Source organism: Notamacropus eugenii, chromosome 1 (genome assembly GCF_028372415.1).
Source record: "Notamacropus eugenii isolate mMacEug1 chromosome 1, mMacEug1.pri_v2, whole genome shotgun sequence".
Classification (NCBI taxonomy): Eukaryota; Metazoa; Chordata; class Mammalia; order Diprotodontia; family Macropodidae; genus Notamacropus; species Notamacropus eugenii.
Genome location: NC_092872.1, coordinates 269,556,674 through 269,570,682, shown reverse-complemented (window position 1 = coordinate 269,570,682; position 14,009 = coordinate 269,556,674). Strand labels below are relative to the sequence as shown.

General features: G+C 40.7%; 1 protein-coding gene across 16 annotated transcripts in view; it reads right to left on the bottom strand.

Moving 5' to 3' along the window:
* Nucleotides 1-14,009, bottom strand: part of ANK3 (ankyrin 3) — a 715,857-nt gene that overhangs the window by 135,224 nt on the left and 566,624 nt on the right. For all 16 annotated transcript variants that reach the window (XM_072628881.1, XM_072628882.1, XM_072628896.1 and 13 more), the window contains one exon: nt 8,845-8,943. In XM_072628881.1, coding sequence (XP_072484982.1) covers nt 8,845-8,943 — 99 coding nt within the window. The remainder of the gene's footprint in view (nt 1-8,844; nt 8,944-14,009) is intronic.

Sequence of the window (14,009 nt, the reverse complement as noted above, 5' to 3'; positions counted from 1 at the left end):
ACAGCAATATTGGGAGCATGTGGGCCCAGGGGATTGCCTTCCTTTTACTGATGAGAGGGTTGAGTCATGGAAAGTTCATTTGACTTTCCTGGGATCTTAAGACTGGCCAGTGACAGAGCTGGGAACTTACCTTGTTTTCTTAGCACTGGTTCATTCATTCATTCATTCATTCATTCATTCATTCATTCATTCATTCATTCATTCACAAGGAGGACACATCACTGATCATAAGTAGAGATGGAAGGTACCTTGGGGGCTACGTCATCTAGCCTCCTCCTTTCTGTTATAGTTTTTGTTCAGTTGTGTTAGAATGTTTATGACCCCATTTAGGGTTTTCTTGGCAAAGATACTGGTTTGGTTTGCCATTTTCTTCTCTAGATCATTTTACACATGAGGAAACTGAGGCAAATAGGATGAAATGACTTGCCCAGGATCACACAGCTAGTAAGTGTCTGAGGTTGGATATAAACTCAGATCCTCCTGACTTCAGGCCTGGCACTCTATCTCCTGTGCCATCTAGTTGCCCTCCTTTTACAAACGAGGAAACTGAGGTTGAAGGAATTAATTGATTTGCCTGAGGTCATCCAGGTAGTATCTGAGGCTGGATTTGATCTCTGCCTCTAGGCCTTGTAGACAAAGTGGGATATAAACCAGACCTTTCAAACTTAGAAGGATAAGTGAAGGGAGAAGGCAAAACCTTGAGGATTCCGGTAGCCTTAGAGAAACTGGAATCAGAGGAATTAGGTTTGTATCCTAGTTCTGCACCATATTATTTGTGTGACCTTCACTTTCCTTCACCTCAGTTTCCTCATCTGTAAAATAAAGTGTTAGATGAGATGGTCTCTCAGGTCCTCTCCCTTTCCAGAGCTCTGACGTCTGAGACTTTACATCTGAGGTTCACGTTATTCTAACCTCATTATACCCTTGCCCCCCAACCACAGCAATGACTACAGGCTTAATTCCATTCTGTTTCCCCCAACTCCAAATGCTGAGAAAACCCATTCTTGCCCTCCCTCTGCCTCTTACTCAGTGCAATTCACAAAAATGGCACCAAATAATAGATCACCTTCACTTTTGTCTTTTTTGTAGACAAGCAAAAGGGCCATTTAGATCAGTCTGTACCTAATCCCCTTTGCAGTGTATCTGGCAAACATTTACCTGCAGGCCACCAATAAAGGGAACTTACCAAACAATCCATCCATCAATAAACATTTATTAAGTGCTGGCAGAACCTCTTCTATGACTGAACAGCACTTATTGTTAGGAAGTTTTTCCTTCTATCAAGCCTAAATTTTTCTCTTTGCCAATACCCACCCTTCACTCTGCTCTCTGGAGCCAAGAACAAGTCTATTCCCTTCCAAAAGGGAGCCTTTCAAATACCTGAAGTCAGCTCACAAGACTCCTCTAGCCAAGGCAAGGATCCAAGGCACTTCACCACCTTGGTTATCCTCCTCTAGATGATCAATATCCTCCCTAAAATATGGCACTGGGAACTGACTACAATCCTCCAGAGGCACTGGGACCATTCAGAATACACTGGAACTATCATTTCCCAAGTCCCAGACACTTGTCCAATGAGCATACCTCTGGGTGGTGGTCATTATAGAGCCCTGGAGGCAACAAGGGCCATAAGACCAATATTTGGGCCATTTGTGGTCAATAATCTCTCTAGAACTTTGTGAAGACTCTCCTCTTCTTTGGGGGAAAGCTAAAGGATTAGAAAGGCCTTCCAGATGGAGAAAATCCCCTTTTCTAATTCAAATGTTAAGAAACTGACTTTTCCAGGCACATTTTCTATTATGGCACATTTTATATAAATGGAATGGAATGTAGTAAGATGAAATGGAAGATGCAAAGTGGTCTTGGGAATAATTTTCATGTAATGTATGTTCTGGGCCTGTGACAAGACAAGAAACATATTCCAAAAGGTGATGATTTAATAATTTAGATAATTTCTAAATAAAAATTTATTAACTCAAATAATTCTTGGCTCCTTCTATCCTCTTGAGTATATGGGCATACCCAGACATGAACATCCAAGTGCATGGGTGTGGATCCGGAAGGACCACAAGGATTTTACCTTCATGACAAGCCTGCATCCATCTGGGAATCCGAGTATGTATTAAGTCTCACAAAAGCCACATTACACATTTTCCAAAGGGGGCAGATGCCCGTGTGGTTAACAAAGTCTAGTCCATTAAGAGTGGTACTGAATTCACAGCAGCTAGTGGGCATTAAGTGTTATCTCAACTAACCCTAATAATACAATTGCTGTTATGTGGGAATTGAGAGACTTTTTTGATGTTAAAAAGGGAGCTTCATTCATTTAAAAGGGTTAGAAAAAGACCTTTGCTTTTTATTTATTTTTTAAACAAAAAGAATCAGCTTCAATTTTGTTCCTATAAAACAGGACCTGGGTTCATATCCCACCTCTGATGCTCACTAACTGCTTAATCTTGGTCAAGTTACTGAATCTTCTAGGCCTCAGTTTCTTCCTCTGTAAAATGGAGTTAGTTTGGATGGTCTCTTCCACTCTAGAGGCAGAGCAATACAATAGAAAGGAAAGGAAAAGTACTGACTCTCAAGTCAGTGGACTTGGTTCAGATTCTACTTCAGATACTTATCATCTGTGTATCCTTGGGCAAATCATTCAGCCTCTTTGGGACCCAGTTTCCTTATCTGGCTGGACTAGATGTCCCCTGATCCTGTTCAACTCCAGCTCTGTGATCCCTGCCTGTCCACTGGTTTTAAGAACAGCCCAATGTAGGGTCACATTGGTTCAGCAAAGACCTAAGGATCAAGAGGGGAGCATGAAACACACCAAGTCAATCTGACCCTTTTGAAAGGCAGTCACTACCATATCCTCCCATCGCCCCCTCACCCAAGAAAGTGACCAAATTATTTTTGTAATCTAACAGTAGTACTGTGGGTTAGAAAGAGCTCTGAATTTAGTTGGAATTGGGAGAGGTCTTAGTTGGAATTCCACCTTTGACAGTTACTAGCTGTGCAATCTTGGACAAAGTCTCTTTGCCCAGTTTGCTAATCTATAAAATGGAGGTGATTTGTATAATGCTAAACTCATAGGATTATGATGAGGAAGGAACCATGTGAACCTTAATGCATCATAGTGATAAGTCCTACTATGGGCAATATTGCTCATAAAAGTATTATTATGAGAAGCCACATGGTGTCACGGATAGAGGGCTAATCTCAGAGTCAGGAAGTCTTGGGTTCAAGTGTGACCTCTGAGACATGCTGTTTCTTTGATTCTGGGCAATCCACTTAACCTCCTAATGCCCCAGAAGGCAGTTAGGCGGTACAGTGGGTAGAGTACTGAGCCCAGAGTCAAGAAGACCTGAGTTCAAATTTGGCCTCAGACACTTACTAGCTCTATGTCTGCCTCAGTTTCCTAATCTACAAAATGAGCTGGAGAAGAAAATGGCAAAACACCCCAGGATCTTTGCCAAGAAAACCTTAAATGGAGTCATGAAGAGTTGGATACGACTGAAATGACTGAACCACCACAAAAACAACTCTCAAAGCCTAGAACTAACAGAGTGTTGCCAAAATGCAAAGGTGTTTCTACATTGGAAATTTCCCACAATAGCCAAATCACAAGTTCCACCCCCACTCCAAGGCAAAAAAAAAACAAAAAAGATTCCATCCCATTTCCTGTGCTGAGCTTCTTTAACCAGAGTTGGTTTTAGCCTCTTTATTTAGAAAGCTAAATGTCCCAGCAAAGCTAAGGGGGAACTGCTCACCCCTCCCCCCTTCCCTCTGTGTACAAATATTATAATTAAGGGATAATTGCAGACTCATCTCATTTTGTGTGACAATAACTTTCCCCCAAAACGAAACTGAGAGTAAATGATTGGTTTGGAGGCCAATGCTTTTTAAAGGCAAATAGTCTGTCTATAACCTGAGATACTTAGGAGCAGACTGTAGTAACACATCTTGATGTTGGGTCATCATCAATTAACACACATTTAATGAGCACGTACTGTATGCTCAGTACAGAAGTAAGGAGCTGGGAAAAGCTACACAGGTTCCTGCCACAAAGATCATAGCATCATAGAGGTATGGCTGGAAGGGACGTTAGAGTTCCTCAAGTTCAAACCTCTCATTTGACCGATGAGGAAACCAAGGCACAGAGCATTTAAGTGACTTGCCCAGAGTCAGACAACAATCAGTCGATATTTATCATGCACCTGCTATGTGCCAGGCACTGTGCTAAGGTCTGGGGATACAAAAAAAGGCAAAAGACAGCCCCTGCCCTCAAGGAGTTTATAATCAAATAAGGGAGAACATGTGCAAAGAAACTTTTACAAAGCAAATTTTCTATGGGCTAAATAAATCAAAGGAGGAAAAGCAGTGGAATGAAGGGGGTTGGGGAAGGCTTCTGGACGCCTCATCCTCTCCAACACCACCCTGCTTTTCTGTATTGTGCTAGCTAGCCTCCATCAGGTCAGGGACTGGGATCCTATCTCACTTCTCTATCTCTCTGAGCACTTAGCACACAGTAAGCGCTTAGTAAACGACTGCTGTGTTGTCGCTGCTCTCTAGGGGACAATGCTCGCTCTTAGATCAGCTGGGAAGACAAGGCTGTAGACACAAAGAGAGAAATAATGACATAAGGGGACTCAACAATGGATGAATGTGTTTTTGTATCCCCAAAGTGTTTATTGTCTTGGCTCATAACTTAGCCTTGGATGCCCAAATGTGTCTCCAAAGAGAGAAAAGCGCTATCACATTTTCCCAGTGCCAAATGGTTTCGGATATATTCTGGAGGCTCCTGGGGGTGCTTTGCTTAAGCCTTTTTTTTGTTCCATGACTAATAACTAGGGCATGCTGGACGCTCAGCATTTCAGAATGTTATTGGGGGGAAGAGGAGAGAAAGAGAAGGCAATCATCAGTGAGGAAATGGAAGTGGATATACTATCTTTTCCAAAGATCCTCCTCTTCCTTGGAGGTGTTCCAGCAGAACATGGATGACCACTTGTCAAATATATTATAGAAGGATTCTTTATAATAGAATATCCTATTATAGAAGGACAAAGGTGGGACTAAATGCCCCCAAGATCCTTTCCAACCCCCAAATCCTGTGATTCCATGTGGAAAAGGATTGGATTTGTTCCTCTTGTCTCTAAAGGGCAGAACCAGGAGCAAAGGGATAAGGCTGAAAAAATGCAGTTAGGGTTGGTATCAGAAAAACTTTAGAGAGTTTCAAGTTTTAAGTTATTTAAATAAACTTTATTATTTAATTCAATTAGGGTTGTCCCAAAGTTTTCTCTGGAGGTCTTCAAGCAAAGACTGAATGATCCTTTGCTGGGAATATTGTCATGGGGATTTCCTTTGGGTATGGTGTGGATTAGAAGGCTTTGGAGGTCAATTCTAACTCTTAATTTCTGTGATTCCCTATGGAATAGGGATTAGATTTATTCCTCTTGGTTCCAGAGGGCAGGACCGGAAGCAGTGATACCAATTTAGTTTTCCTAACAATTAAGGCTGCCCAAGAAAGAAATGGGGTGCCCCTGAAGGGTTTCCAGTAGAGATCAAATGCCCACTGGCCAGGCAAGTTGTCCTGGGGATTCTACTTGGATGTGAGTCAGACTAGGAAGCCACTGAAGTCCCTTCTGCCTCTTCACTTCTGGGATTCTGCCCCATTACCAAGCCGTTTTCTCTAGGACCAAGGGGAATTGGTGCTGATTTTTCTTCCACCTCTCACTAAGTCTCCCATATGACACAGAGGTTTTCTTGACCTGCCCCGGGTTTTGTCAGTACCTATGGGCCTGTTCATACTGACTTTACCAATCTGGCAATCTTAATAATATGCTACCAGAGAATGTGTGAACAAAAACAGTGACTATACTAAACTGGCATCTTGATTTGAACTATGTCAGAACACTTTTCTTTGGTCTGAACCTGTGGTCAGTTCAGAGTATTCTGGGTACTAAAATTCCTACCACCAGTACATATCAGCAAACAATCCCTCTGTAACTTACAGGGTTAGATTCACATGAGACGCTGAGAAATAGTGCTAAGATTTGTAACTAAGTCTTCCTGCTTCTGGGACTGTTGGTCTACCCACTAGACCACGCTGCCTCTCAAATCAGAATATGTCTACAGGAGATATGCTTGAAGTTCACTTTACTTACAATTATGCTTATTAAAGGCCTGTAAAATTGTTGCTCTGGACAGTAGTAAATCACAGGAGGATGGTGACCTGTTCTACTGAGGCATTATATTCTAAAAGATATTTAAGCAGTTTTACTGACAAAAATACCACTGTACAAGGTGTAGTAGATTGCTGGACCTGGAGTCACGAAGACCTGAGTTCAAATCTCGGATCAGACACTTACTGGCTATAGGGTCCTGGGCAAGTCACTTAACCTCTATTTGCTTCTGTTTCCTCATCTGTAAAATAAGAATAATAACAGCACCTGCCTCCCATTGTGAGGATCAAATGAGATAATATTGGTTAAGCACATAGTACAGTGCCTGGCACATAGTAGGTACTATATTAATGTTGGCTATTATTATTGTTACTATTAAACAGATATATTGTAGGAAAAGGTGGTTAGAAAACAAGTACTGACAGAAATTATATCAAGTACTCAAGGAGGGGAAAGGTTAGGAACTCTTTTCTATCCAGATACAAATCCAGGCAGGGAAGGTGCTCTAAAAAGGACAGCTTCCCATGGCATAGTCCTCTCTCTGATGGGGCCCCAGAGGAATTATGGGATTCTGGCCAGTCTCTTTCCTGATGAAGTTTGAAATCCTGGCACTGTATGGGAAATCCATTTGATGGTTTGTTTCAAGGAAGTGGCAGATTTGGCTTTTAGAAATGGAACTGAAGATCCCATCATAGGTAACTGATGAAGTCAAAGCCCTTCTATGCAACTTGAAAAAAACAAAGAAATCTGAGTATATGTGTACTATGTGATATATAATTCCATATATAATAATAACTCTTGTTTCTATCACGATTGAAAGGTTGTAAAGCTCTCTTCTTTGGATCCTTACCGTAGCCTTGTATGGGTATCTTATTATAACATCTTATTATACCCATTTTACAGATAAGGAAATTAAGCCTCAGAGAAATTAATGTGACTTAGTGTTTAAGGTGGGATTTGAACCCAGGTCTTCCTGACTACATGTCCAGTGAACTATCCATTATCTCTACATCAGCATCACAAACACAGAGATTCAAGTGAGTAAGAAGGTTGTTAAATCTTTTTGAGAGGTTCTATCTGTATTTATAAAAACAGATTCACCATTTTTTCATCTATAGATTTTTGAAGCAACTTTAAAAAAAGTGATGAAGACTTTTATCCTTTATTCTCTTCCCTTCAGTGACTGGACTATAGAAATAAGACATTTCTATTTGTCATTCATCTGTACAAAGGGAATAATGACAATAACAACCTCCTAGGGTTGCTGTGAGGATTAAATGAGATCATTGCTATCGAGAACTTAGCACAATGGCTAGTTCATAGTAGGTGCTATATTTTGGTTATTCAGTTGTCTTTTAAACATGTCTGACTCTTCGTGACCTCATTTGGGGTTTTCTTGGCAAAGTTACTGGAGTGGTTTGCCATTTCCTTTTCCAACTTATTTTACATATGAGGAAACAGGGTCAAGTGACTTGCCAAGGGTCACACAGCTAGTAAATGTCTGAGGCTGGATCTGAGCTCAAGAAGATGAGTTTTCCTGACTCCAGACCCCTTGCTCTACCCACTGAGCCATCCAGCTGCCTAGGTGCTATAATTATGTTAGCTATTATTATTATGTTCTAGGGATCTATACCAAGAGAACCACAGCATGAAAAGAAAAGTGTGTTTCAAAAGAACATTTCATATTGATGACATGCCATAAGAGGTATGAAACTCATCAGACCACTTATCCCAGTAATACCACCACAAAGCATCTAGTCTAAGGATATTGTTATTTTTTAAAAAGATATTTCTGTGTAAAATAATATATAGTCATGGGGATTCTTGTTCAGTTATGAGTTGACCTTGATGGTCCTTCCAGTTCCTCCCAACCATGTAATTCTGCAGTCTACAGAAGATTTATTTATTATACTGATAAGTTGTAATCATCCTTAGTGTCCCCTAACCAGTGAATGTCTGAATAAATTGTGGCATTTTGACATAATGCGATACTATCGCTCTATAAAAAATGACAAATAGAAGACCATGGTGAAATAGGAAATCATTTCTATAAAAAGATGAAGGGAGAAGAAAGTAGCATGAGAAAAGCAACATATATACTCACTAGGACTATGTAAAATAAATAATGAAACCTGCTAAGTGAAGAGAAGGAAAGAGATTAGAAGGGAGACCTAGAGCTAAGAAGATGTAATTATCATTATTTTATTGAATTTTATTATATAAAGAGGAATTTTATATAATATAAAAATTTTAAGTAAATATTATGTTAGCTGTTATATGTTTTATAATACATAATCTGTAACGATATAGCATGTATTATTATTATTATTTATATACACATCTTTTTCCCTTTGGAAAACTTTATATAGTTTGGTGTTTATGGCTTCCTTTGTGATTTTATTTCTTATTTAATTTCAGTTATTGTTTTTATTGAGACTGCTATTATTTACAATAAAAATTATTTAATTAAAAAGTTATATGGTAGAACTGTATTGTTTCAGTCTTCTTGAAGAAGAGACAACTAACTAAAGGGTCAAAAAGTTAGCATGGAGAACATTGATGCACTGCGCACAGGGAGCATGACAGGTCATGTTCCATAGATGTTTTCCACATTGAATGATGAGTGATGATTTCCATAAGGCTGCAGTACCCAGGGAATGGCAGGTCATACCTTGGTTGGGGCATCAATGGCTGCTCCTTGATTCACCAGGACCTCAGCCACATTCACTCTGTCCTCTTGTGCAGCCAGGTGGAGCGGTGTCAGGCCACTCTGGAAAGCACACAAAACCAGTCACCTTTTAGCATGTGAAAAATACATGGAGTTGATAGGATAGTAAATCATTATCTCAATAAAAAGAAAACGCAGTAGAAAACTTATATAAAACCAATCAATCGGCAAGCATTTATTCAGTGGCTACTGAATGCCAAGTAATGAGGTTGCGTTCGAGAAAGGTTCTGTCCTCAAGGGAATTGTACTTTATACATCACCAAAATTTCATTTCCCCAATAATCTAATAAACTTCTTTCCTTGCACTAAAATGCTCCTCTCATGTCCCGCTGCTTAAAAGTGATCCCAGATTCTCAAATTAAAGCTAGCAGGACATGAGCTCATCCTAGGACATGGAGAGGATTCAAGTGGACCAGTCCATCACCCAAGGGCCAGCCTATGTATGAAGAGGTGCATCACTAGGCTTATCCACAGGTCAGCAAAAGCTTTTGGGAACGGTAATTCCTTGGGGCCCTTTAGTAAGATCTAGAGGGTTTGTGATCTGTATCAGTTAGTCAATCAATAAGCATTTATTAAACATCTCCTATGTGCTAGAGACACTGCTAAATGCTGGAAGGAATACTCACACTGAGAAAATGAGAAACCCTTGGGGTCCTGACATGAGTAGGCCTTTTAACAGAGTAACAGTAATGAGAACAACTCACATTTATTTAATTTTGGGGATGGAATTAGGGTCTGGATCCCAAGATCAACAAATCATAGATTCAGAGCTAGAAGGAATTTTGGAGGCAATATTGGGGAAACAGAGCATCCTCAAGACCTTCTGGGTGAGTCATTCCCACCCAAGCTCCCTCCCCTCTAAGGGTGGAGGACTGATCCACTTACAGACCTGAGGAAAAAAAGGGTCGGGAAAGATCACCCCAAACAGTGACATAATTATAGGGTAATTTTCCAAGGTATATTTCCCTAGGGAGAAAATTGCATTTTTAGCCACAAAATTGGTCAAAGTTCTGTGAGCTGCTGCCCTAAGTTGGAGACATCCTTTTTTTTTGGTGGTTGGAGTGGGAGTTTAGGGTAGCCTTAATGGAAGTTTTCCCTGGAGTCTATGGAAAGTATTCCTTGGCTCAGATCCATTCTTTGGCTTTCCTTGAGGTAACGAACTGAGCTCTGGATAGACAATAAAGGAAGTAACCCAAAAATGGGGACGAGGGTAGGGATAGTGGAGCTGCCACAGAAACAGGCCCCTGGCAAATTGGGAGGAGAAATAGGGGCAAGTTCAAAGGGAACTGGCAGATTCATGTAGAAATCAATCAACAAATTTTTATTAAGCTTCTATTATGTTTCAAGCACTGTGTTAGGCTCTGGGGATACAAGTACAAAGAAACAGTCCTTACTCCTAAGTAGCTCATATTCTAGTGGGGGAAGATGTGTGTGTGTGTGTGTGTGTGTGTGTGTGTGTGTGTGTGTGTGAAAGGGGAAAATAATAAACATTTATTATCAACTTTTTTCCAGGTCCTTTACAAATGATCGTCACATCCTCTTTTGACAGAGGTAGATAGAGGTTACATGACTTACTCAGGGTCCCACAGCTAATAAGTGTCTAAGACTGGATTTGAACTCCTGACTTCAGACCCAGCACGCTATCCATTGTGTCACCTAATCACCTCTGCAATGTGCCAGACACTGTGTTAGGCTCTGGGGATACAAGTACAAAGAAACAATCCCTGCTCTAAAGAAGCTTACAATCCACTGAGGGCAAGATGTGGAGGCAGTGTGGTATGGTGGAAATAGCACTCACCCTGGAGCCCCAGGTCCTGGGTTTAAATTCTGCCTCAGGCACTGAATTGGCATGTAACTGTGGGTTGGTCACTTTGTATCTCCAGGCTTTTGTTTGTTCATTGGAAAATGAGGCCTCGTGGCTCTGCTCTTCAGAAAGCTTTACAGTTATAATAACTACACTCTGCATGGCCATAACAGTCTGGAATTCAGCTGTTCCCTTCTGATGTGCTAAAAGATTGGAGCATTTCTCCAGGTCTCTGTCTATGGTGAGATCAGCAAGAGCATCCTTCATAGTGAACAACATCAGGCTGATAGCCATCGTGGTGGAAATTGCCCTTGATAAACAGAACTCCATTTCACTGGGTACCAAGGTGAATTGGATCATACCTGGAGAACACTGAGGGTCAACAGGAATAAAGTTGCTAAGGATGATGATGAGCAGAAAGGATATTTCAAGTCGATTCAGACCACTGCTGAGAGAAATGACCTGTTTGGACTTCTCTTGAAGGATCGTAACACTCCAGGATAGAAAGAGACAACAGGGAGACCTAGAAAGGATGCTGGGCCCTTACAATGGTTCAGATCCTATCCAGAAAAACAACGTCTGCTGAACCTGGGCATATTATCACCTGCCACATTGAATTCCCAGATGAAAATACTCCCTCTCTGTTCACTGTTTGACATATCTTGAAACTATTAGAATATAAGGTCCTTGAAGGCAGGGACTATTTAATTTTTGGCTTTGTATGTTGGCATACAAAGGGTACTTAATAAGTGCTTGCTGATTGAGTAATGCAATTCTGGAATTTCTTGGCTTCTAGTCTGTAAACCATCTAACCCTGTACTGACAACCTTAAGGTAGTAGATGACCTTCCAATGCTCACGTTGTACAAGGTTCCTTTCCTAAGAGATGAAACCTTTATACTGCAGGACTCTGAGATGTCTGGGAGAGTGTCGGATGGTTTGCCTTTAAAGTCCTTCCAGCACTAAATCTATGACACTGGCCTTTGGTTTTTGACCTGAGCTATGTTTTCATTGGGGTAGGAAGCTCCAGGTGAGGAGCTCTATTTATCGACACAGACTGGCATTGTTTCCTGGGGCACTGATACCTCAAGTGATTGGCCCAAGGCTACACAACTATTTTGTGTGGGTGTGTTAGCAACAGCGCTTGAACACAGATCTTCCTGACTTAGAGTCCAGCTCTCTACTCACTGTTTTTCTTGGGCTATAGAAATAAGGAAATCTTCCTAGGGAGGACTGAAATGGACTTGCGATCATTCATGAAACAGGAGGAAATTTCTCTTGGGATTTCCGCATGTCTGTCAGAAGTATGACCTGCCTGCTGGACTCTGGAAGTTGTGTGCCTGCTTATACTGGAACCAGCTGATTTCAGTCAATTCAGAAAAAAGGGGGAAAAAAATCATACTGCCTCTTGGGCATCATCAGACTGGCACATTTCCCTCTTTGCTTAAGCTTCAAAGCATTTTGTGGACACAGTCTCAGAGAAGAATTGATGAAGCAGAGAAGAGAGCCTTTGCGACCAATATTCTCATGCCTAGAGCCTGCAGCTGAGCTTAGAATGACCTTAGACTCAGGAAGCTAGGTGTCAGCCTTTCTCTAGGAAACATGCGAATAGTACAGGAAGGCCTGAGAAGGAACTCTTCAGTAACTGCATGGAAAGCTTAGCAACATCAAGGTCTTCAGCACCTCATAATCATGCCTACAGAAAAAGAATAAGCCATGCATTCCCCGTTACATTTAAAATGAAAGACTGACAATAATAATAGCTACCTAGGTGGTATAGCAGATAGGGCACTGGACCTGGAGCCAAGAAACCTTGAGTTCAAAGTTGGCTTCGGGTATTTCACTAGCTATGTGACCCTTGGCAAGTCACTTAACTTTAGCCTGCCTCAGTTTCCTCATCTGCAAAATGAGGATAATAGCAGTACCTACCTCCTAAGGTAGGTAAGGTAAGTAAGGGAAAATATTTGTAAAATTCTTTGCCAACCTTAAAGCACCATGTAAATTCCAGCCATTATTATTATTATCATGGAAAAATAAAATTACATACATGAGGGCAGGTGAGGCAAGAATTCAAAGCATCTTAACCACAAAGATCCTCTATACAGTTCATCCTGGAGCCTTTTCTATAGCTTTTGATGAATTGAGTTTGCTTAAATTATAGTAAATGAGCAAACAGACAAAAATAAATACCTAGAGGATTTAGGTTGGGGCAGGGTGTGTGTGTGTGGAAATTCTTTCCAGATGCATTTAAATCCTAAATTTAGAAAAATTCCCCTTTGTTATTTCCATTGAATAAGCATTGGTCAAATATCTCTAGGGTATAGCACATTGGGATAGTTTTTTTTGGGGGGGGGGTTGCGTTATAGAAGGGGTGAGATTGGGGAAGTTTGGGGGGGGGACTTAAATAGGCATAGAAGACACATTTCCAGCCTTTCCAGAATGTAAAGTCTAATAGGGAGTATATGGGGCACATAAAATTAACTAAGTTATGGTGCCCAATGCTCAGCATGGTGCCTGGAACATAGAAGATGCTTAATAAATGTTGATTGATTGAAAATGATCCCTGTGGGACCATCTTGGACATGGCAAGACTGGACATCTTCATGCCGATAATCAATGACCATATCATGTGTGACACACAGAAGATTCTTGTTCAGCTAGGACTGGACCAGGTCAGGGACTAGATCATGTGGCTCACAACACTCTCAACTGCAGCGTGATTGTACTTGGGAAATGTTTAACAAAATTAATAATAATTTAATAAAATACTGATAACATTACATTTCAAAACTAAATCAGTATGTGGTTCACAGAGATCTTTGTATAGAGATTCATGACCTCCATTTTTTTGAGTTTGAAACCCTTGAAATAAATCTAGGCTCTTTAGATTTCCTCCAGCTTTCAAAATATAGGATTTTGCTTTACTTAAGTGAAGAAAATATTTTCAACAAGCTCAAGTAGTTGAGGGAGACCAATTTACCCAGAAATGATTTCTGTGCTGATTACAGACCACTCTTACCTTCGGATAAAAAATAAATAATCTACATTTCCCCAGTGCTCACTACTGTAGCTCTGACACCTACGGAAGATTTATAGTAGGATAAAGTTGGTCTCAGGGATGAGTTCCCGTCTCCCTCACTAGAGGGATTATCCCTATCATGAAATCTTAGGAATGTAGACTTATATGTAGAAGTGACCTTTAAGGTCATCTAACCAGACTCTCTCCTTTTAATCTGAGGAAAATGAGGCCCAGTTGAAGTGATGTCACTTGACCCAAGGGTACATGGATGAGCAAGTAGTAGAAT